At 31.4% G+C, this 23,152-nt stretch overlaps 1 protein-coding gene across 2 annotated transcripts; it reads left to right on the top strand.

The window, feature by feature from the left end:
• The first annotated feature begins 143 nt into the window (after positions 1–143).
• LOC108577236 (aldehyde dehydrogenase, dimeric NADP-preferring) lies at positions 144–21,386 on the top strand. Of its 2 annotated transcripts, none has more exons than XM_017940367.1 (13): positions 144–298; positions 7,015–7,144; positions 15,518–15,555; positions 15,633–15,776; positions 15,863–15,958; positions 16,027–16,248; positions 16,355–16,518; positions 16,586–16,816; positions 16,881–17,078; positions 17,276–17,391; positions 20,508–20,643; positions 20,728–20,881; positions 21,337–21,386. In XM_017940367.1, exons 1-13 carry the CDS (start codon positions 296–298, stop codon positions 21,355–21,357), a joined length of 1,653 nt encoding a protein of 550 aa, XP_017795856.1. In that variant the 5' UTR covers positions 144–295; the 3' UTR covers positions 21,358–21,386. The 2 variants fall into 2 exon arrangements, with proteins under 2 accessions (XP_017795856.1, XP_017795857.1); XM_017940368.1 differs by lacking the exon at positions 17,276–17,391 and adding an exon at positions 19,457–19,572.
• The last annotated feature ends 1,766 nt before the right edge of the window (positions 21,387–23,152 follow it).

Below are 23,152 nucleotides of genomic sequence, written 5' to 3' on the forward strand. Positions count from 1 at the left end.
AATCTATTATCTTCAAAGCTATACTCGAGATAATTGAACGTTCCTACCCGGTGTTTGTATGCAAATGACCTCGACCTCGGCTTTTTTGACACGACGCATAAGTTCCAATGAACTGCTTACTCCCGCCACTCGCTTCCGCCGATCGATCCCTGATGTCCATCGATTTCGTTGCAACGATCGGACACGCAGTAATCGGTAATCTTCCTCCTTCAAGTCATCACAACGAACACGATTTTACAACGGAATTTATCGAACGTTTGATTAAAACATTGTCGTAAATCCAGGAGAATAAAAAATGGTGAGTCCAGATTCAGTGGTAGATTAAGGGAAACGGTTTAAAATTTAACGAGACGTTCTATCAGGCGTTGAAGTCTCGAAAACGACGCGTAATATACCTGCGTCACGAATGATCCTTCGCGGCAGAAATAGAAGGATTCTTTTCCTTCGTGAACGTTTATATGCGTAGAAACAGGACGTTAATTCGTTTCTCGAAGGAAAAGAATGTTATTCTGCTCGATGGTGCCGACCGGTCTTAATATACGCAGAATTTTCATGCTGTGCAACTTTGAAAGTATGATCTATGGGTGAATAGTTCAAGATAACTGTATTTTTTCACATACAGTGGAAAGTCTATGTGGAATTTTGTTAACAGTGAAGTGAAAATATTGAGAAAAACCAGGAAAATTTCGTGACATTTAAAAGGAAATTTGTGCAAATGACAGTGAAATGCTTCGAGGGATCTCTGAAATTTGTTTGAATCAGTGATCGTGAGTGTCTTGCAAGGATTAAATCGATAAAAGTGAACTACTTGAGCAGCTGAAACAAAGAACGTATGTAGAATGTAGAGGTTTTTTTTCAACTTATGTCTTCATTGATTACGGAAATGTGATGATTTGCATGCATAATGAGGAGTTCTATTTATTCTGCTTGCTCTTATGACCCTGTTGAATATTGCTTTAGACGTATTAGACCATGCTAAAATGTACATTAGTACTTTTAAGAAAGAAAAAATATACCAGTAGAAAGAAGCGAAATTTGATATTCGAAATACTCTAATTGTTTCTTAATAAAATATTTTAATAGTACTTGATTGATTCAATTTAATACGCCGAATAATATATTTATTATAACAAGTCTGTTTCGCCTGAGTCAGAATTTCGATACAAATATAGCAAACCCGTAAGTCTAGTTTACATCATTCGTTTCAACGAAAAGGAATGTGGCTATCATAACCGCGTGGTCAACGCGGTTTTATTGCTTGCACGATCAAAATTATTCGTCCAAAAGTATCTCCCACGTTTCTTCAATTATTCTAAATTTCTATACTTATTTATACGAATAACCTTTTTTTAACTCTTGTACGGAGTTTGTAAAGTTATACGAATGAGTAAATTTTAGATAAATTCTGGACAAATTTCAGATAAATTGACACAATATAGGTATCATATGTTTGCAAGAAATTAGTATAAAAATAAAACTCAATTCATTTCATTATTACGGCTTAATATTGTAATGATATATTAAACTTGTAGAATATAATTTTAATATTATATTGAAATTGTCTGAAATATTATCGCTTGCTTTACCGGTTCTGGGCGAGACGATCAAATCTTTTTTTTCGCGTTAGGTCATTTGAGATATTGCACGAGCACGCCATAATATAAAGTTGTCTCTTGATTTATAATGTCTAGAATTATTACGTTCAATTCCTATGCGTTCATCTAAAGGAAAGCTGTATAAACTTTTTTCGAAATCTCAGCTTTCTTTACCTACTTCTATTTCTGTTACATAGTCCTCTTCTGCATCAGTCACGTCGTTAAAAATATCATCACCGTACTATAAATTTTATTATTTATTGAATTAGAAATACTACTAAGAATAAAAATAGCTGTTGCAAATATATACTGTTTGCTGGCACACCATCGTAGAAAATCAAATTGTATTTTGAAGCTATTTAGAATGTAAAGAATATCATGTTACACCAGTCTTTAGAAAACTCGAATTGAACTCATGATGGTTAAATTACGGCAAACAAAAGAGCATGTATGGTTCGTGACCAAAGCACACGCAACAGGAGTGTAATAAAAGATCATTAAAGTCATAATCACTAAAGCCACTTGCTACATATGAGCCATTCACAGGTTAAAGTGGTTAACTCCACTTTTTGAATTTTTTTAAAATTTTAGTACTAAAGCATTTAATTGATGCTTATCTTTTTATGTTTGAAATAAATTTTCTTAATAACTATGCTTAACACCAGTGAATGGCTACTGTTATGGCCATTGAATAATAAATAATTCATTTCAGAAGCCAATATGATTGACTCCATACTCTAAAGTAAATCGTTATAATAATGTAATTCAAACGTTTATAAGAATTTAACTAAGTAATTTTTTAATGCAACGGTATAAAAAATATTAATATTAATATTTATATTTGATGTATATAATTTCGTCAATTTTCTCTACTTTTTGTTTTGTAGAGTTAACCAATTTGGCAAACGAGCGGCTCATATATTGGATCAAATTGACCTATAAATTACATAAGTGTGTATGAAAAATATAATTGGTTTCCATTTAAAAAATCGTACAAACTTTGTTCCTTTTTGCAAAGATTATTAACGATTATTAGATATTTAAGGATATGAAAAAGTTTCAGTACAAGTGACACATTTAATAACAGAGAAAAAAGAAATTTCTAATTTCCGTACAACAGTTAAACAAGATGCGTTTTGTTCAGAAAATTTGTAAGTGTAAGGATTCTAATAGAAATTCTAATATTCAGAATTTTTCACTCTTAAAATTCATCTAATCTTCAAAACTCAGGGTCCCCTAGTAACATAAATTTAAACTCGAAGTATAGAGCTTAAATAAAAGCTTAATTACATAGAAAATTTGAAATTACCATGCAGAAATACAACACGCACTAAGCACACTAAATATTCGAAACTTTTCGTTTTCAATACTTATCTATTCTCCTAATTTATCTAAGTTCTCGAGTCACTTCATACATCAAGCGTTAATTGGAACCGTAATCATGAGAGTTTCACCCGAGAAGACTATACCACCTCTATCCCTTATAAGTTTTGCATTTTTCCATGGTAGTGTGGTTCTTAAAAAGGACAATTCTACGTTCAGTCGCGATAGAGCTGTGTGAAAGGCAACATCAACATCGTCCTTTCTCAACTCTCTAATATCAGTCATTGAACTGATTCAACCGAATCGATCGGTATTAAAGCCAGAATTTCCACTAGATATCAAATATCTCATAATCATTTCGTAAAAAGTTGTCTGACAACATCTTGAATACTCGAGTATTGTGTAAGTATTATGTATTGTTACGAGTGTGTAGTGCACTTTCGTTTTCAACAGGCATTTCCTTAATTGTTCCAAGTATCGATAACCCGATTGAATCTTAATGAGATCTGAGTGCAATTGAATTAGAGGATGGTTGATAGAAATGAGTGAATTGGTGATGATGTGTATCGGCTGTCAAAGAAAATCGATCGATTGTGAACTGACAAATTAGAAGAACATCGATGTTCAACGTGTTGAATGGAGCATAAAAGTGAAATTTCTGTGATTTATATTAGTAAAAATGAGAATTATTAATTTTTCGCTATTTACATTCTTTGAAATTTTTCATTCGATGACATTTACCTGTTAGAAATACATATCTTTAAAAAATCTTCGGTTGCGCCACTGAATAATCACTGTATTAACTCTTTCCGATCAAACCCCAGGATATTCCCGGCAAGATCGCGCGCCGGGATATTCTCGGCAGAATTTTGGCAACGAATCATGACACTGCTTACCTTATCACACTACGCACACACTTCCAAATGCTTTGCGAAACCTTTGTCTGCAGGAATAGTCTTTCAGTTTGTTTTTTCAGTCAATTGAGATTGTTCTTTCAGTGAGTGGAAATCGTTCTTTCCGATCAGACAGCAGACTTACATTAGTATTTCTGATATTTACTGTTTTTTCATTATTTAGTGGTTCATTTATATTATTCATTTACATTATTTTTTACGTTTGTAAAACTTATACCCCGAAATGTCTAAAAGGAGACGAGATCCTAGTGAATATGAAGATATGCAAAGTAGTGATGATGAATATTACCTATACGGATTATCACGACAAGCCTGATAATTATATTGACGATGATGACTGCAATGACGATTATAATGCCTAAAATAATATGTAGGTACATAGCGTAGGTACTACCATGCCTACGGAAAATACCACCGGAAAGAGTTAATCAACATATTATTCTAATTTATGGATTTAATTTTTTCTACTGACGCGAGTATTGCAATAAGTGAAATTTAACTAAAAACAATAATAGAATATTAAAGAAATTCACTGTTTTCCATAGTCATTTCTGATAGAAAAAACTGAATCCTTAATCACTCTGTGGTGGACAATTACAGTGGTGGACATATACTTACGAACATGCGAATAATTGTACTTTCGTTATCTCTAGTATGGTATTAAACGTATGTATTTATAATTAAGTGTAGTGGCGGCTAGTCCACAACGGCTGCACCCCCTCCAGTATAAAACGAATGTTCCTATTTTATTACCGTCGCGCCGCTATTAAATTTATATATGTATATGTATTTATTTAAAAATCGTTATTTTCTTGTTTATAATACAATACCACTTTCTAAATAACTACCTTTAGTTTTATTAATGATATAATTTTTTCAATCCATATTGATCTTTTTTATTTTTATTGCTGCAGCCCGATCATTACAAATTCTTACGAGCCGCCACTGATTAAGTTCATTATATTTTTTATATGTCTGAGGTAGGTATATGTGACAATTCTGTTTTATATTACTCATATAACTTTGATATTACAGACTATAGAGTACGTTTCGCCTTAAATTTACTACATTGTCGCGGACACATACTTATAAACACTGTTAACAATTTCTTGACTCGCAGTCAGTTCTCGCTGGTTTGTTCTCATGTTTAAACAGTGTACACGCTGAATTCAAAAGTACTGATAATGAGTAAAGGGAAAAATACAACACCAGAGCAACGGTGCCAAGCACAGCTTCTTCGAAGGCAAGGACAGACGTATCGGAATGTTCCACAACAACTGAGAACATCTCTTCAAGCCTGTCGCAAAGCTATGCAACATATAAATATTTATAATACTTCAGAACACATTCCTCGTAAGTCGAAACCCTATAAAACAGGCAATCGAACAGATCGGTTGAATCACCAGCTTTCTAAAGCCAACTATTCTAAAACTACAGTTGATATTTACGGTGAAATTGTTCAACCCCGTTTAGACAAATTGAACCTAGTGGGTAGAGTTGCACGAAACAAACCACTGATTCTGAAGAAAAACCAAGTGCTAGACTTCAGTTCGCAAGAAACCACCTTAATTGGGCAGAAGAACAATGGTCAAAAGTTGTATTTGCCGACGAAAGTAAATTTAATCATCTTGGAACGGATAGCAAAATTTACGTAAGACGTCGTATTGATGAAGAATGTAATGAAAAATGCATTAAACCAACTGCGAAAAGAAGTGGTGAATCGGTGCTCGTTTGGGGCAGTATGATTACGAGGTGTTATCAAAAAGAAACCGGACTGGGTCGATAAAAGTTTTATTAATCAACCAACCTAAATTTGGCTTCCGTCCCCTTCGGAATAATCCCTTTCTGCTTTGACACAGCGATCCTATTGGTTACGCGTTAAGCACCTGCTGCGATTCAACTTGTACCTCTTCCACAGAGTCGAAACGCCGCCACTTGAGCTTCGATTTCATTTTTGGAACTAAAAAGAAGTCACAATGGGTTACTCGTCAGATTTCACCCCTTGTGACTTCCGATAATGGTACTGGTCCTATTCATCGTATTAAGGAAATGATGGATTGTGTTGTTTATTTGAACATTACTAAAAATGTTCTTTTTCCCTTTACCGAAGATAAATTGTCCCAAGATTGGACTGATCAGACCGATAACAATCCAAACCACACAGCAAAAATCATAAAACAATTATTGGATGAAAGAAAAGTTAATATTTTGAAATGATCGGCACAAAATCCGGACTTAAATTCTGTAGAGATGCTTTGGATCGATGTAGATAAGGAAATAAAACTTAAAGAAAAGAAGAAGAAGAAAACAAGAAATATCAATGAATTACATACAGTAATAATGCATGATTTTTTTATTCTCGTTAATCGAAGTGTTCGTTTAATAAAATCTACCCAAAGAAGTTGTGCAGCAGTTATTAAACAAAATGGCAGAATGACAAAATACTAACGTCACAATAAATTGAAACAATATTTAATGATATTTTTGTTTTTAAAAGTAGTGCTAATACATCGAAAGTATATCGTTCGTAAGTTTGTGTCCATAAGAAAATACATTAAAGCTATTATTGTTACTGTTATCTCTTTTAATGCTTAAGTTAATTTAAAGTTTCTTTGCATTTTTAAAATATGAAAATTAACGTAAAAAAAGTCACCATGAAAATTAATTTACTTCCATCCTATATGACATTATAAATAATAAAATTTAATCTACGAGGTGATCGTAAGTATATGTATGTGCGCCACTGTATGTACATATGTATGTACTGGATGAGTCTCGTAACATACAACTTCAAATACATATCTCGTTAATTATTTGCTGTACAGAAAAACGTTTCCGACAAAAGTTTCATGATTTCCTGAGAGACATGCAGTACTCTAATCGATTTCTTATTTCTTTTTTTTTTTATCGAGATATGAAGGTCACCTTCAGTTTTTTAAATTGAACGTCTAACATTTTTTCTCGAATTTGAATAAAACATCTAAAATTAATACTTACTGAGATATTCTTAAATTAATTATCTTGTGTTAGAAAATACGTTCAGATATTTAAAATATTACGAGACTCACTCAGAATCAGTATATCGGAAAAGTATGGAAATTTATTCATCGATAAATCCATCTTGTTAACCTTGCGTAAGTACTTTTTGCACCAACTGTTTACACTTTAATTATCGTGTATAGGAAGCGGTGACAGTCGATATGGGCAACACGACGCAAGATACAACCTCTACGGAGACGAAAGATGAGAAAATGTCAGACGCAGAAGAATGTCGGATTGATATGCAAAAATTGCTGGACGACAACGAGTTTAGTAAGTATTTCTAACGAGCTTAACTGTGACTAACATTCTAATTTCTGTGTGAAACGCCAATGTGATCATACTGAATGATCATCGTGGAGAAAGTAGATAAAATGGAAAAATAGTAAATAGTCTCTTTTACTTTAAATCGCGCGTATAACTGTGAAAATAAAATAGTTTATTTATTGCAATAACTTTTTAAAATAGTACCTAGAAATAGTATTTTATTTGAAGGATATTGAAAATATTCGGGTTTCATTTTCAGATATTTTATTTCGTTTAATTTATTTTCAGTTTATTCGTAATTAAGGGAGTAGCCTAAGCGATGGAAATTTTGAGCAATGTAGTACTTACTTTCTTATATGCGAATAGTCGTGCTTGAACTAAAAATAAATTTACTTTGCCAAATATTATGATTTTTAGTGTTATACTATCATTTCCTTTCGCAATTTATTTTCATTGTCAAGGACTGTTTGAAGTATATTTTTGAAATACAATGTTAAAATATTTCATTTCATGCTTAAGGTTACGAGAATAAAAATATTTTATTTACCAAAATTTCACTTCCTACTTAAAATAGAATTTTATTGGAATTGTATAACATCTATTATTTACAGTAGTACAATTTCAAAATATCTTCTCTCTAAATTTTCCCCAGCTTTGCGTATAAGAAATGTCCATCTTGTTCACGAAATATTTCGAAAAAATTCAAAATAAACATAACAAATTCTAATAGTTCTTCAATTTCGATGCGACTATTAACTAAAAATTCTTCGAATTAAATTTTCTGATTCCAGGATCTAAATTCCTTTAAGTCTATTTCACCTATTTTAAATGAACTAATTACAGGAAATGATATTCTCTATTACCGAATATTAAAATCTATGAGGTTACGTAGTGTAAAAAAAAATTCTATCAATAATATAGAACAAATCGATGTACGGAAGTAGGTACATATATACAGTGATGCTCGCGGTTAAATTAATGTAAAATCTGCTCGGTTAAATTTTCACTGAATCATTCACACTCTTCCCCCACCACTCAATACCTCGAGCTCGGCAAACGTAAACATATCGACAGGGAAAGTGAACAGATGTAGCGAAAGTAAGCGAGACGCAGCATTTGAAATGAACACCACCTGCGTTGCAGTGAATCAGCTAATGCTAAAAATTTCAATTTCCATTGTTGGATTATTAGGAGAAATGAGTATGCGTCTGTGTAATAGTAATAGCAAAAATGATCAACATACTGAGACAGATTAATATAAATATATATATATATATATAGAAATAACATAGTAACCATCTGTTTAGTATGGGTGACGCTGATACGTTTTTTTTTTCTCAGCGTCTTGTCTATGTTTTGTTTGATTGATTGCATAGCGACGTGCCTTCCTCGCGTATCAGAATAAAGAAGATTTATAATTAAAACAATATCTTTTATTTATTACCATAATTCTAATCTGGAATATTTAAATTGATGACTTGTAAAACTAGTCCGATTTACGTCGTGTTTGAGCTCTGTATCATCGGGAGAATCTCGTCAATTCATTTCTCACTACTTTCATAAAGATAGGACGAAAATTAGTGAAATTGAAAATTTTTCGCATGATAACCATCGTTCTTTGTTCCATCGTGCGGAAAAACCACGTCAAGTTATATCATTACTTTTTTCTTTACTGTAAAGCATTTTAAACATTTATTAAGCATGCAGAACTCCCCACATTTTGAGAAAGAAAATCTAACGCCAAAGACTTGTTTAAATTAAATTAGTTCAATGCAATGTTTATAAAATAAATTGACATAAGTACTCTCAGTAATAAATAGTACATTGTTTTTTTTGTTACTGTTTAAGGTCATAATGGCATAGGTCGTTAAACTCGTCTTGATGTTAGCTATGAACGTCGCATTATAAATAACCTGTTAACACGTAAAAAAACATCGATGATTTTGGAATAACCTTCCAGATAACCTTAGATGAACCTTGTTTCTTATTACCAGATGAAGTTTTAAAAACAATATAAACTCTTCTTAATCATTTTCTTTTAATTATTTTCAATACCAGCGGAGATAATTTAGATGTTCATTACAAGTGAGGTACTCTGTACAAACCTCATTCGCTATTATCATTCACAAAGTGTACTCATTTCTACATTATAATATCAACATTAAATAATATCGGTGGTACTTTTATATTCAAAATCATTTTTCTTGGAAACTAAGCAAGCAATCAAAAAACTTTATTCTACATTATTTTACTTATTTTTGTATAAGAAATCACCCCCTTGCCGGTTGTACGATTTACCGGACACCATGTATACATCCTTCGGTCTTTACGGTTACTGAACGAATGTTTGTCGTTTCGATAGTACACGTAATGGTAATAACGTGGAGAAAGGAGGAAATAGGTAATATATGAAAGCGTTCGTACAAAAATAGAGTTTCCTGGTGATAATGGATATTAGGATTGGAAGGTTAATGACAAAATAACCAAAAAGACTTGTACAAATATATCCAGAAAAAAATATTGTTCATTGACCGATGTACTTGCAATCCTAAATATTCACATCGATAATGTCATTTTATCTACACACAAATATGCTTATCTCTGGAAGTGTAAAGTACAAGCACATATCATGGATATGGAAATATTAAAATTTGAAGTATTAACGTATTCACTTGTTACTTGTTCGAAGTGGTCTCTCTTTAATAGGAGATTTTTATCCCAGCAAATAACTCATGCATATAAAGATTCGTGTTAGAACCAGTTACAACATCCGATGCATTGAATTTATAGTAGTAAATTATTTTCTTATCTTGAAATATATTTAACAAAAGGGTAAAGATAATTTTCTGTGTAATACATTCATACAAATACATAAATAAAGGCAAATACACCTGTCTTTACAATAGAATTTCAGTAATTTTTTAGAATTTGCTAAAAAATCTAAACTTTTGAATACTTTTTTAAAATTTCACCCAAAAATCCTAATGGTTTTTATACTCTCTCAGAATCGACCAAATTTTTTAACAGTTTTTTTTAAACCATCGACAAGATTTTACGATTCTCCAAGAGATCTTAAGCTTTCCAACATTATTTCGTGTTCTGACAGGTACTCTAAATTTTCAAAAAATTGGAAAACAACAACGAGCAATAACAGTTTATTTCGCGCTGTCGCCGTGCTTTCTCGCAGGCGCAAGGATCACCGAGCTATAGCAAACGCGATTGTTATAAGAAGCGGCTCAGAGCTCGTTTAAATTATTTCATCTCGCGATTACGACCGAAGAAGGTTCGTCACCGCTCGAGTCCACGTCTGCGAATCATACGATAGTGTAACGCGGTCCAGTGACATTACGCCTGTGTGAAAAAGCGGTGGTTATAAATAAACCTAGCGTAAAGATAAATAAAGTGTGTGTACACCGAGTGTCAGCCCACGACTACGCTTCATTCGTGAACGTGAGGTGCGTGTTGAACATTTTGCAATTTTAAGTAAATTCAGAAATCATTACAAACGTGAAACGATTTTCAACGATGATATTAATTTAAAAATTTATAGTTTCTATTTTTATGTGGAATGTAACAAAATTATCTCTCACAGTTGGTTCGCATCTATTTCAGAAAATTTGACTTTACAGTGAAATTTAACTTTAACTTTATTTAACTTTATAATTGTTTCTTATTCATTTTAGAAAATTAATAGAACGTTTACGAGTACATTAAAAGCCTACTTAACAACACAGCACATAAACGGCGTCAAACCAACATGGACACATACATATACAGTTAATACAAAAAGTCTTAGAATCTGTTTAACGTTGCATAATTTCAACAGAGAAGGTGGTAAATAAATAATATTTGTAATATTTTATTTAAAACCATAACATTTACACTTAGTACAAAGAAAAGTGATTTACATTCATTTGTTACCAATTAAACAAGTAAATATAAATACTTAAATATAATATTATCGGCAAAACATTTATGTCGAAAATCTCGCCGCTGTCGAGACTATACAGAGTGTTGATGACATTTAAACCACACTGTAATGTGAATATGCCTATGCTGGTCTAACACTTTGACTGCCACGTCGTCTGAATTCAGGTGACAGTTACATACATATATATTGCCTAATCATGCCGGGTACCCCAATCAATTCGCGAACGATTTAAGTAGGTATTTAGAAGAATATCCAACAGGATAGAATAGGACTAATAAATTATTATAAATGCAACTTTATATAGTTTTATTTCAAAAATGGTTTTGAATGTAAAGTTGTAAAGCATTGTATACACAGCGGAGGTTGAACACGGCATTTTGGACAAAAAGTCCCTTTTAGGCTTTCTTTTGCCTTTGACCAGCTCACGAAGAGTCTTTTATTTGCATAATATAATTTACATGCACGTCGAATACTTTACCCAGAAGTATTTTTTCGAATCGCAATATTATGCTGATTACGTTTTAAATTAGGGAGAGATTGTGTTACATCTGCAGGCAGCTGTATGTAATAGTTGTGCAGCTAATAATTCTCTGAACCGTCTGGTTTTTATATTTTTCTTTGTTGCTATTTTGTAAATCGCGAAAGTGTTTACAACTGAAATTCCGGGGAGAAGTTGTATACCAAGTTTCCGCGATCATTTCAATCCTTTCCCAATTGTAGTGGCATAAAATACCAACTGACCTGAGTGATCTATGCCACACTTTCCTGAATTCTATGCAAAAGCAACCAATGCTTTCAATTTTCCGAGGAACTGTTGGCTAGTAGTAGCAGCATCAACGTTATGGATATTCTTTGAATTTTGTATCATGATGGGAGCATGCTTTATCGATAACATTCTTACATTTCTAGAATCTCTCCATTTCAGTACAACGATACCAATGTTATCCTCTTTGGATACTATCTCTCCTTTTTTTAACTTATATTCAAAAACATCTCTTGGGATGAACTTTCTGTTTGATCTAAGTGTTCCAACTATATGAGTCTTCTGTTTTAGACATAATATAGCCAATTCATAGCTGTATAAAAATGATCGGTGTAGAGCGTTCATCGTTGATGGAAAAGCTTATTTGCAAATTGCAGACACACATTGTGTGCTAATCCTGTTTCTCTAATACCGCTTGCTAACTTTCCAGAGTAGATTTTTATTGACCATATACTATATCCTTCAGGTGAGCATAGTTTAAATAACTTTATCCCGTATTTAGGAGTTTTCTTTGGTATATATTTTTTGAATATGAGTCTGCCGCGCCATGGAATTAATGTTTCGTAAATGACAATGTTTTTGCCAGGTGTGAATATTTTTTGATATTTTTTCCCGTAATATCTCAAAAAGGGAAAATACTTTTCCAAGTCAATTACTTTGGGCAATGGTAGTATTATCAACAAAATGTAAATTACTAATTGTTAGTAATAATTCGAATCTGTTTCGTATAGGAGTGTGCGAGCCGTCGTGGCCGTGTGCTAATGTCGATTATATGTTGTGCTATTAAGGCCCAACTCATACGGACTACTGTAGAACCACACCACAGCCACAGAACGGTGTTTGGGATAAAAAGTGGTCGCGAGTGGCTGATACAAGCGACACCTCAACCATCGTTTTGTGACTGTGGTGTAGTTCTAAAGTGATCCGTCTGAGTTGGGCCTAAATGGCATTATGATGCGTTTCTAACTAGTATTTATGTTCGCGTTACGAGTGTACGTAAGTACTACCCGCAAGAACGTTTGATTCGCATAAACAAGAAGACGGGAGTTTCCTCTGTCTCTTTTCCTCTCACGTACCGTGTTACGCAAACGCTTTTAACAAATCCAAACAACAGCACAAAAACTACGCTATACTAAAATTTCCTCTACGTGTGTTATGTTTTTCAACATTCTATTCTTTTATGTTACCTTAAAAGGGAAATAACGCTACAAATCGCCGGAAATTAAGTAAACAGAATGAGCTACGTAAAAATTAACGTGGAACCGTCGGTGAAGTGCTATGATAACCATAATGGTAGGAATTTTGTGAAAATATGCAATTAAATTCGATGCACTGTGGCATGTTTCAGTACACTGTTGTAACAAACAGATTTTTTCAATGATTGTTAATTTAGTATGATTTAATATTGAATGTCTTATTTGTCCCCTATGAACCACCACAACGTTTAAATTTCGTGCACATTCGAACGTGGAAAAATGACACTATGATTCTGTCTAACTGGTACGATTACTTTGTCGTAAATATTTAATTCTAAACTATAATAGTATAAAATAATACATTTTGTAATATTACTCACGTATACTAATGACAAATTATCGAAGATTTAGATTGATTCATGGCCAACAGGAATCTGAAATCAAATTTTAAGAATCATTAGTACTTCGTTCGACCAAGCAAACTCGCTAATTTTTTTACTAAATTCAATTACAAATTAAAGTATAAAATAACATGAATATAAATTCAAAGTAACATCTTATGAAAATTCTACGTATTTAAATTAATATAATAAATCGATAGAGTACCTATCTGATTGATCGTAGACCTACGATAACTTTATAAAATTTCAACCAGAAATATTACTTCTCCTAGCACATATCGCACAACACAATTAACTTATTAAACTATTTTTTCGTTTACAATTTGAAATACTTTGCATTTACAATATCTGTATGGTTCACAAAAGTAAAAAAGTACCGCCAACGCACTATTGTTTGCCATCATGGACTAATAATAGATTGATTCTATGTTCAAATTAAGGATTTCTCTTTCAAATCGATGTAGTGCTGACATCTGTAAATATGCTTACAGTGTCTTCTTTACCGTTTAAGGGATACGTGTAAAGTAACTACTCTAGATGAGGTCTATACCTCGTGAAACTCCGATTTTAAAAAACTATATTTTACTGTGATAATTGTGATTTTTCTATTTTTTTTCCAACGTTCTCCGAATCATGAAATGTGCATATGTCATTGAGTCTCATTGATTCTTATAATCTCGGAATCCTAGAATTAAGCGAACGCACAGCAAAAGCGGTTCTATGTGAAATGGTATCGTATGACATTCGCTATTGTACGCATCGTATGCTATTTCACATAGAACTACCGCTGTTATACATTTGTGTTAGCACTAGAGTTTCGGCATGAATCACTAAACTCCCATATACGTATACATATAAATACGTAATGCAGTAGAAGAACGGTAGTGTTGCCAATCATATAAAATTGTTTAAATTTTAATGTTAATTGTTTTTGTTTTGTATTAAACATCGTTTAATTTTACCGCTAAAAAGCAGCAGTGCGTTTTGTTTCTTGATGTGCAAACTGATTGTTTATTATTATTTATATTACTTTTTAATAAATAATTATTGTCTGCTAACTAGCGCAGATGACGTTTACGTTATTATCGGAAAAACTAAATATCTTTTTTATCATTTTATCATAGACAATTTGATACGTATTCCAAGAAAGATAAAAGCTTTTTGAATCGTTATCACCAAAGATTACAGTCATGTACGTTCTGCAATTCATGTTCATGCTTTAGTTCACATCATTTTTCAAGTCTGTCATTCACAAAATTAAATGTTGGCAGCAGTAAATAGTCTATATATAATACTATATGTATATATGTAATAACAATTGAAAGTTATCACAGTTCTGTGCTATAGATACAAGGTAGGTATGAAAATTGAAGACGAAATTTTATTTCGGCTAGAAATACTAAATACTATTATGTATTAATGCATATGAAAAATATGTATTCATATTTTTTTATAAATTTTTATTGATTGATTCATTGATCTGTTTGATCAAATTTTATCCAAAAATAACTGTAATAATGAATTAAGAACATCTACTGAAATTAATTATACATTACGTCTTTTCAATATTTATGCGAGTACTAATTGGTTTATCCCCGTTTTGTTGTACAATCGATATATTTGTTTTACATTTATTATCATTCAAATGAAGCCTCCTTTATTTTATGGTTTTTGTTTTCCATATATCTGAATTAATTAATCTTTTTTTTACGTCAAGCAACATGACTAACTTTCATCACTACATTTATGATTAATGCAATTTATATGAGTGATAATTAAGTTATGTTACATGTAGGATTGTGTATAATAAATATTTTTAAATATGTCAGTAGAATGTGTATGATAATAAGATTATACTTTGAATGTGCCTTTCTTAGAATCATGTATTTATAGCAGCACAAAGCTTTATTCATATTTGTTCAGAAGCTATATTACCATGATTCATATGTAAAATTTAGATATATAAATAACTTTAATCCTTTGTCTGTTAAGTTACCAGTTTGAATATTGAATAATAAGCACTATTGGATTGTAAATGCACTGAAGTATTCATAGTTATTGTTATTTATTCACGTTCTCTTATTTCAGTACAAACTAATGGAAACATGATGGCAGACTATACAGGTGTAAGTACATCTGCATTAATAATAAAAGGCCTGCTTATTAACATTATTGTCTTCCTAAATTTACAATTTCTTTCCAGCTTGTTGAACGTACAAGAAATGCATTTTATAGTGGCAAAACAAGACCACTAGAATGGAGGATAAAACAATTAAAACAGGCACAACTTATGATAAAAGAGTGCAGGCAGGATATCTTATCTGCTCTTACTTCTGACCTACGCAGAGTTTGTACAATATTTACCTATTTCCTAAGTCCTAGTATTATGTATGCATATTTCTACATATCTAAATAACTTATTTCTTATTTTAGAGTAAATTTGAGTCTATTGCTTTAGAAATACAAGTTGTAGAAAAGGAGATCAAACACTTGCTTATGTGTCTTAAAGAATGGGCAGCTGATGACAAAGTACGTTTAACATTTATTTCATGTACAGTTACCTAATTTGAATACCTTTAACCATTTCTATCTTTTAGCCTGCAAAAGAAATGGTCAATCTACTTGATAAAGTTCAAATTAAGAAAGATCCATATGGTGTGGTCCTTATTATGGGACCATGGAATTATCCTTTCCAGTTATGTGCAGTTCCTCTGATAGGTGCACTAGCTGCTGGAAATTGTGTTATTCTTAAGCCATCAGAACTATCCCCTGCTACATCAAAACTTTTTTCACAAATCATTCCAAAATATCTGGACCAAGTATGTATTGCAAATAAATTTTATTTTTTAATTGGAATACAATTATAGGGAAATATAGACATTCCTTATACATATTTCTAAATGATTTACCTTACATTGTTTGTAGGAATGTGTTCATGTAGTGTTGGGAGGTATTCCTGAAACGACAGAGTTACTCAAACAAAGGTTCGATTATATTTTCTATACCGGTTCAACTACGGTTGGAAAAATTATACGCGATGCGGCTAATAAATATTTAACACCAGTTACGTTAGAACTTGGTGGTAAAAGGTAAACAATTTAGTTTTATACATTTTATAGTATAAGAAAGGTAATAAATAATTATGACAATTTGCAGTCCTGTATACATAGATAATACAGCAGATCTCGATGTAACTGTTAAAAGAGTACTTTGGGGCAAATGTATTAATGTCGGGCAAACTTGCATTGCACCCGATTACATACTTTGTACTCCCGAAATTCAGAATAAATTCATAAAAATAGCAGAAAGAGTTTTAAAGGAATGGTACGGTGACAATCCTAAAGAAAGTCCAGATTTATCACGTATAATTAACGAGACTCATTATCAGTAAGTATTTCATTATAAAATTTGTTTCACATACACTTTTCATTATATATGTGTACTTTTACAGCCGTCTCGTAAAATATTTAAATGATGGTAAAGTTGTATTAGGAGGTATTTGTGATGCCTCCGAAAAATATATCTCGCCAACTATACTTGTTGATACCAAGCCTACAGATCCTGTGATGCAAGATGAAATATTTGGCCCTATATTACCTTTTTTAAACGTGAATAATGCTTATGAAGCGATTAAATTCATAAATAGTCGGTAAGTACTTTTTTAACATTAAATTGCACAACAATCTCTTAAAGAAGAAATTCCACAACAATCATAAATTTTTATCACATAATTGATTACCAGAGTTATGTGTACACTGAAAATTTATAACTATACGATAAATATCAATGATGCAATTTTGCATATTTATCTAAAAAATAACGTGTCGATTAATTTTTTACGTTTAGCGAGTCTCCTCTCGTATTGTATATATTTTCCAAGGACAGGGGAGTTCAAGATTTATTAATAAATCAGACTCGTAGCGGAAGCGTGACAGTGAATGATACGATCATGCAATATTGCGGTGAGTCGGGATATTAGGCGACGAATATTAGATTGCTTATTAATGCATTTGTTTAAATCCTTTGAATCTACGAATTCCTACTCTCTAGTAATAGTATGGCAATTAATTTAATTTTTTATTAACTACTTTCTTTAGACTTTAATAACTTTTGATTAATTTTACAAATTTTTATTTAAAAATAAAATATATTTACAATTATTTATAAACTTTTAAAAAGTAAGTCTAATTACATATAAAACTTAAACTTTAGCATGTTTTAATTTTGTTTTGTTTACTAGTATGGGGTTATTTGAAAATGAAACATGGTGTTGGATTTTTATCGTGTTATCGGATTGCGTTGGCGCGTAAAGTAATCAAGAATTAGGCGTTGTATATATTAAATTTTTAAATGTTGGTGGTGGATGAATAGAAAACAAAATTGTAGTCAGTCCATAATATTTGGAGTACATTACCAATCATAATTATGTACACAACTTTTAACCTGATAAACTGTAGTGTTCTTTTTTTCATGCATGACTTTCATACTATTCTATAAACGCATTTTTTAGATTTAGAAATACTAGTTGCATAAAAGAAATTATCAGTTGTCTTTGTTACTCCTATATTATACTGGGTGAGTCTCGTAACATAACGACTTAAAATATCTCGAAAAATATTTGCTGTACCAAAAAATGTTTCAGACAAAAGTTGCGTGGTTTTCTGGGGAACATGCAGTACCCTAATCGATTTCTTATTTCTTTGTTTTTTTTTTATCGAGATATGAAGTTAACCTTCAGTTTTTTAAATGGAATGCTTAACAGTATTAATTTTAGACCCTATTTCATGTAACACCTTTTTATGTAGAATTCGATATTTTATCCAAATTCGAGAAAAAATATTAAGCATTCCATTTAAAAAACTGAAGGTGACCTTCATATCTCGATAAAAAAGCAAAGAAATAAGAAATCGATTGGGGTACTACATGTCCTCCTGAAAACCATGCAACTTTTATCTGAAACATTTTTTCGTACAACAAATAATTTATGAAATATTTGAAATTGTTATGTTACAAGACTCACTCAGTTTATCATTTATTATATTCTAATTAATTTTTACATAGATTCTGCTTTCCTAAAGATTATAGTAAATTTTTAAATCATTGAACTTAGTTTGTCATTTTTAATTCCATGTAGTGAATCCTCTCACATTGTCCATTCGCTGTTCTTACGCTTGGGTATGCGTTATTCTTACGTCTATGTTATGTTTCTCGAAGTTAATATGATGCGCGACGCGGGGTTCTTTTGATGAGAGTTCACGACTTGACAGTTCTTAATACAATAATATAACTTTTTCAATTTTACTATTTTTTAACTGAAATTTTTTTTAATATATTGGTGAGATTTTTCTGATTAAAATGAGATCGAACATAATATAATTTGGACCACATTGGCCTTCACATTACCCATAAAACGTAGTCCCTCTCTCTGCATTGTCCGTAGAACGTAGACCGTGTCATCACATTGTCCGTCAAATGTAGATTGTGCCCCCACAATGTCCAGACACAGTTTATGCATTCGACGGACAATGTGTACAGATATTTCATGTATTTTTCTAACAATCCGTTTTTGTAATTCATTCAAATTTATTATGAAATGAAATGACTTACTCAGTAAGTATTAATAAGTAAATGTTGCTCAATAAGTATTAATAAATAAATGTTGTTCAAATTATATCGTGTTTGATCTCATTTTGATTAGAACAATCTCATCAATATGTTATCAACTTATTCGTACAAAAACAGTTAAAAATAAAAACGCTGATGTTTAAATCGCTCGGTTGTCTCGACTTTCGTTTTATTCTTCTCTCTTATTCGTTGTCCTTGTCTGAACTACAAAGGCTAGCTGTGGGGTTCAAAAAACAGTATTCCTCTACTGAAACTGTCCCTATTCGGTTCCGACGTAAGGGACAATGTGAGAAGCTTTACTGTAGTTCACTCTGACCATTGTGTTAAAGGCGTTCATTTCCCCGTCAATCTTGAGTTACGCTTTTGAATGGTAAATCATAAATTATTAAATATTTCATACAGGGAGAAGCCATTAGCATTGTATATATTTAGCAACGATAGCAAAAGTATATCGTTGTTTCTTGACAACACAACCAGTGGTGGTGCTTGTATTAATGATATAATGATGCATGCAGCAGGTATACCCTATGTTATAATAAAACATATACTTAATAACACAGAGTTCTTTCTTAGCACTAATCTGTGTAGTACTAAAATATGTAAATATTTTATATCATTATTTAAGCTTACAAGGGAACATCCTTATGTGTCATTCACCAGTTTTGATGAAACTACTCACTATATGATGTAGTTCTCAAAAAAATATTTAACACATATTTTTTTTTATCAGGCATCATTCATGTTGAGGGGATGAAAACAGTGTTTAAAATTGGTGTGTCAACACCAATTTGGTCCAATATCTCGGAAACTATTAGAGATAGAGGAATGGTTTAAATGTAGAGATTGTGTGTTTCTCAATAACAAATTCAACTATGAAATTACTTTTTAGAAAAATCCATTTGTTTAAATGATATATTAAAAATTCATACTTTTTTGTTAATTATTCATGCGAGATGTTAATCCATTTTCATGTAAATTTGTGTACAGATACTATTGGCTCAAGTACAAAATACGGTTAAATGGAATTTTGACTTTTTGCATTGTAATACAAAATTTTTATATTCGTAAAACAAATGGAGTTTTTAAAAACTAATTATATGGATGTAATCGTCATTGTAATAGTTTCCGAGATGTTGGGACAGATTTTAATACCCTATCTTTCAAGGCTGTTTTTATCCTCTGTGAATATGAATGATGGCCGATAAAAAAAAAATACGCGTCAAATATTTTTTCCAGAAATACATCATACGTAAATTTCGTCAAAAGCAGTGAGTGACACTTAGGTATGTTCCTTTGTTAGTACATTTTTTGCATGTACTGTACCCTTTTTGTTCAAGTAGTGTTCTTTTATATTTTTGTACAAGTAGTTTCAAGTAGCATTTCCGCTTTTTGTATTTTGTATTTTGTAAAATAATAGTCGCTAAACAAATGTATCTGAACATTTACCTTGCAGTTGATACTCTACCATTTGGTGGTGTTGGCTATTCTGGCATGGGATCTTATCATGGAAAATATACTTATGACACGTTTGTGCACAAAAAAGGCTGTCTCATTAGAGACTTTAATATATTAGGAGAAACATTGGGAGCGTAAGCAAAATTTGATGAAGTTACATTCCACTCCTTTTCAATACGGTAGAAAATTCGTAAAAGAATACTTTTTATTTATTACAGATGTCGTTATCCACCGTATTCCGATAAAAAGTTATCTTTCTTAGAGTTCTTAATGGCAAAACGACCCAGCATACCGGGAATTAAGTACGTTCCATATCTTTTAGCATTTGGTCTGGGAATGCTTGTCACCTTTGGTATTTCGACCACTATAAAGGTATACAAACTAAAGCGTATTATGTAATGCATTTTTTCTCATCTGCAATCATCTAGGCAGTATTCATTATCGCACAAAGTATTGCCACATAAAATATACCAAATTTTAGAGAGTCTAGAAGTTCGATGTACATTGAAGCATAGTACAATTTTCAAATTATACTATTAAATTTTTATATATATTTTACATGTATCAAGTTTAGTATTACATTTACGTGTAAAAATGTTGATTATAATACAAAGTTGAAACGTAAAATAATTACGCATAATTAATGAATGTTATCGTTTATCGTGTTAGTCTTGACTGATTCTGAATAAAACCAAAGCATGTACCAAATATATGCAATTACTGGAAGCTGAATAAAGGCAATAAGACTTACTACGTAAATCATGATTATCTTGTTTCTTCCTAACCAATTATGTTCGTTTTATTAATACATGCAAATACTTTTTCAGATTCAAGAAGCAAACAAATAATGGAGTCCTCACGATATTTTTACTTTTACTTGTTAAAGATTATAAATTTTAGAATCTTATTTATGTATAACTTTTACAGCTAAGTTTTTTGTTGTTTTTATACACGATATTTTTATGAAAATAGATAATATATTGGCGTAGCTTTTCTATTTCAGTGTAGAATAGTTTATTAGATCTATCATCTTGATACTGCATATTATTCCTAGAACATTGATTATATGAATAATCAGGGAAAAAGAATTTCGTTGATCTGACTACGTATTAACCTTTTCGCTACGGCGGCCTTATTCGCGAATGTGTTACCACGGTACGGGAGAGTCCCAATGCGGAGGCACTTGTTTTACTGCGACCTAACCGATTCTACGAACGTAACTTTAATAGCTAGTGGCGTATTGTAATTTATTAATTCCTTATTCTAATTGTAATACATATAATATATAAAATACAATACAATAATATATAATACATAAAACAAAATATACCAAAGTTAAGAATCGATGCGAAATTTTGATGGGTGACTATAGTCACAGCTAGTAACGAAAAGGTTAATTTGCAACGAATAGTACTATTTTTATATGCGTTTATATGCTGCAATATTAAATTCAGATAATCGCTGTTCTCATGTCACGAACATTGAATATAGACTAATGAAGGGTAAAGTAATACAAAAATTCTAAAAAAACAAATCGTATTTTCATGACACCAATATCTCTTTAACATTATAATTAATTATATGGTTTGTACTCTTATAACAACACTATATTTTTTTAAAATTGCAATGACATTTATCGGAGTTTTATAAATATTACATGGTGTATACAAAAAATGTACAAATCTGTTGTTTTGTTGATTAAATATATAAAAAACGCAAGCATTCTGCTATTTCCAATGTATAACAATTGTTACATACTGTTTATAATACAATATTATGAATAAATTACATATAAAAGAAGAATTTTGGCATTTAATAAATACTAGAGTTATATATGGAAAGTTCTCTGAAGAAAAAGTACTTTTTTTTAAATATAACGTTCTAATTATTTTTTTATGTAACAATTATCATAAAAAAATAGGTACGTATTATTAATGTTGTGTAATGTTGTGTATATATATATATATACACATGTATATATTATCTGCCCCGCCGGGACAGATAAAGATGTTCTTCATAATGCTACTACAGGTATGACATTACCGAAACATAAAGTCATAGTTTTGTAATGTTTCCAAAACATTGTCCAATTGAGTAACCTCGCCCTGTTGTACATCGGGTGTCGCTAATGCCGGTGACATGTAAAACTTGGAAGCTGATTCTCGATAATAATTTACGCAAAAGCCACAAGTATGCAGTGTTTTGAAAACATCTCAATGTCAGCTACAAGAATACATAATTAAAAATATATGTTTCCATTTAAAAACTTTAACATGACCTTTACAGGGCTTTTCAAGGTCATTGCAAGGTTAAAAAAATATCAGAACAATATATCGCCTTTTATACCCTACAACTTTCGTCCGAAAAATTTTTTGTATCATTCGTAGTTTTGAAGATATTTCTGTGTTCTGAGATAAACCGGACATACTGTGCATAGACAGGGTGTCTTACCTGATTTTCTCGCTATTATTACTCATAGTGAAAAATGTTTCAGATAAAAGTACAATGGTGTCAAGGGGGGACATATTCTGGTGTTATTAGTTCTTCTATGAGCACGTAACTTTAATAGCTAGTGGCGTATTGTAATTTATTAATTCCTTATTCTAATTGTAATACATATAATATATAAAATATAATACAATA

Source organism: Habropoda laboriosa, unplaced genomic scaffold (genome assembly GCF_001263275.1).
Source record: "Habropoda laboriosa isolate 0110345459 unplaced genomic scaffold, ASM126327v1 scaffold698, whole genome shotgun sequence".
Lineage (NCBI taxonomy): Eukaryota > Metazoa > Arthropoda > Insecta > Hymenoptera > Apidae > Habropoda > Habropoda laboriosa.

Excerpts from the sequence above, each read along its gene's own strand:
- LOC108577236 (XM_017940367.1), top strand. Across the intron at positions 15,556-15,632 it reads TGATGGCAGACTATACAGGT|CTTGTTGAACGTACAAGAAA; the intron begins GTAAGTACATCT and ends ATTTCTTTCCAG. Across the intron at positions 17,392-20,507 it reads TACGATCATGCAATATTGCG|TTGATACTCTACCATTTGGT; the intron begins GTGAGTCGGGAT and ends TTTACCTTGCAG.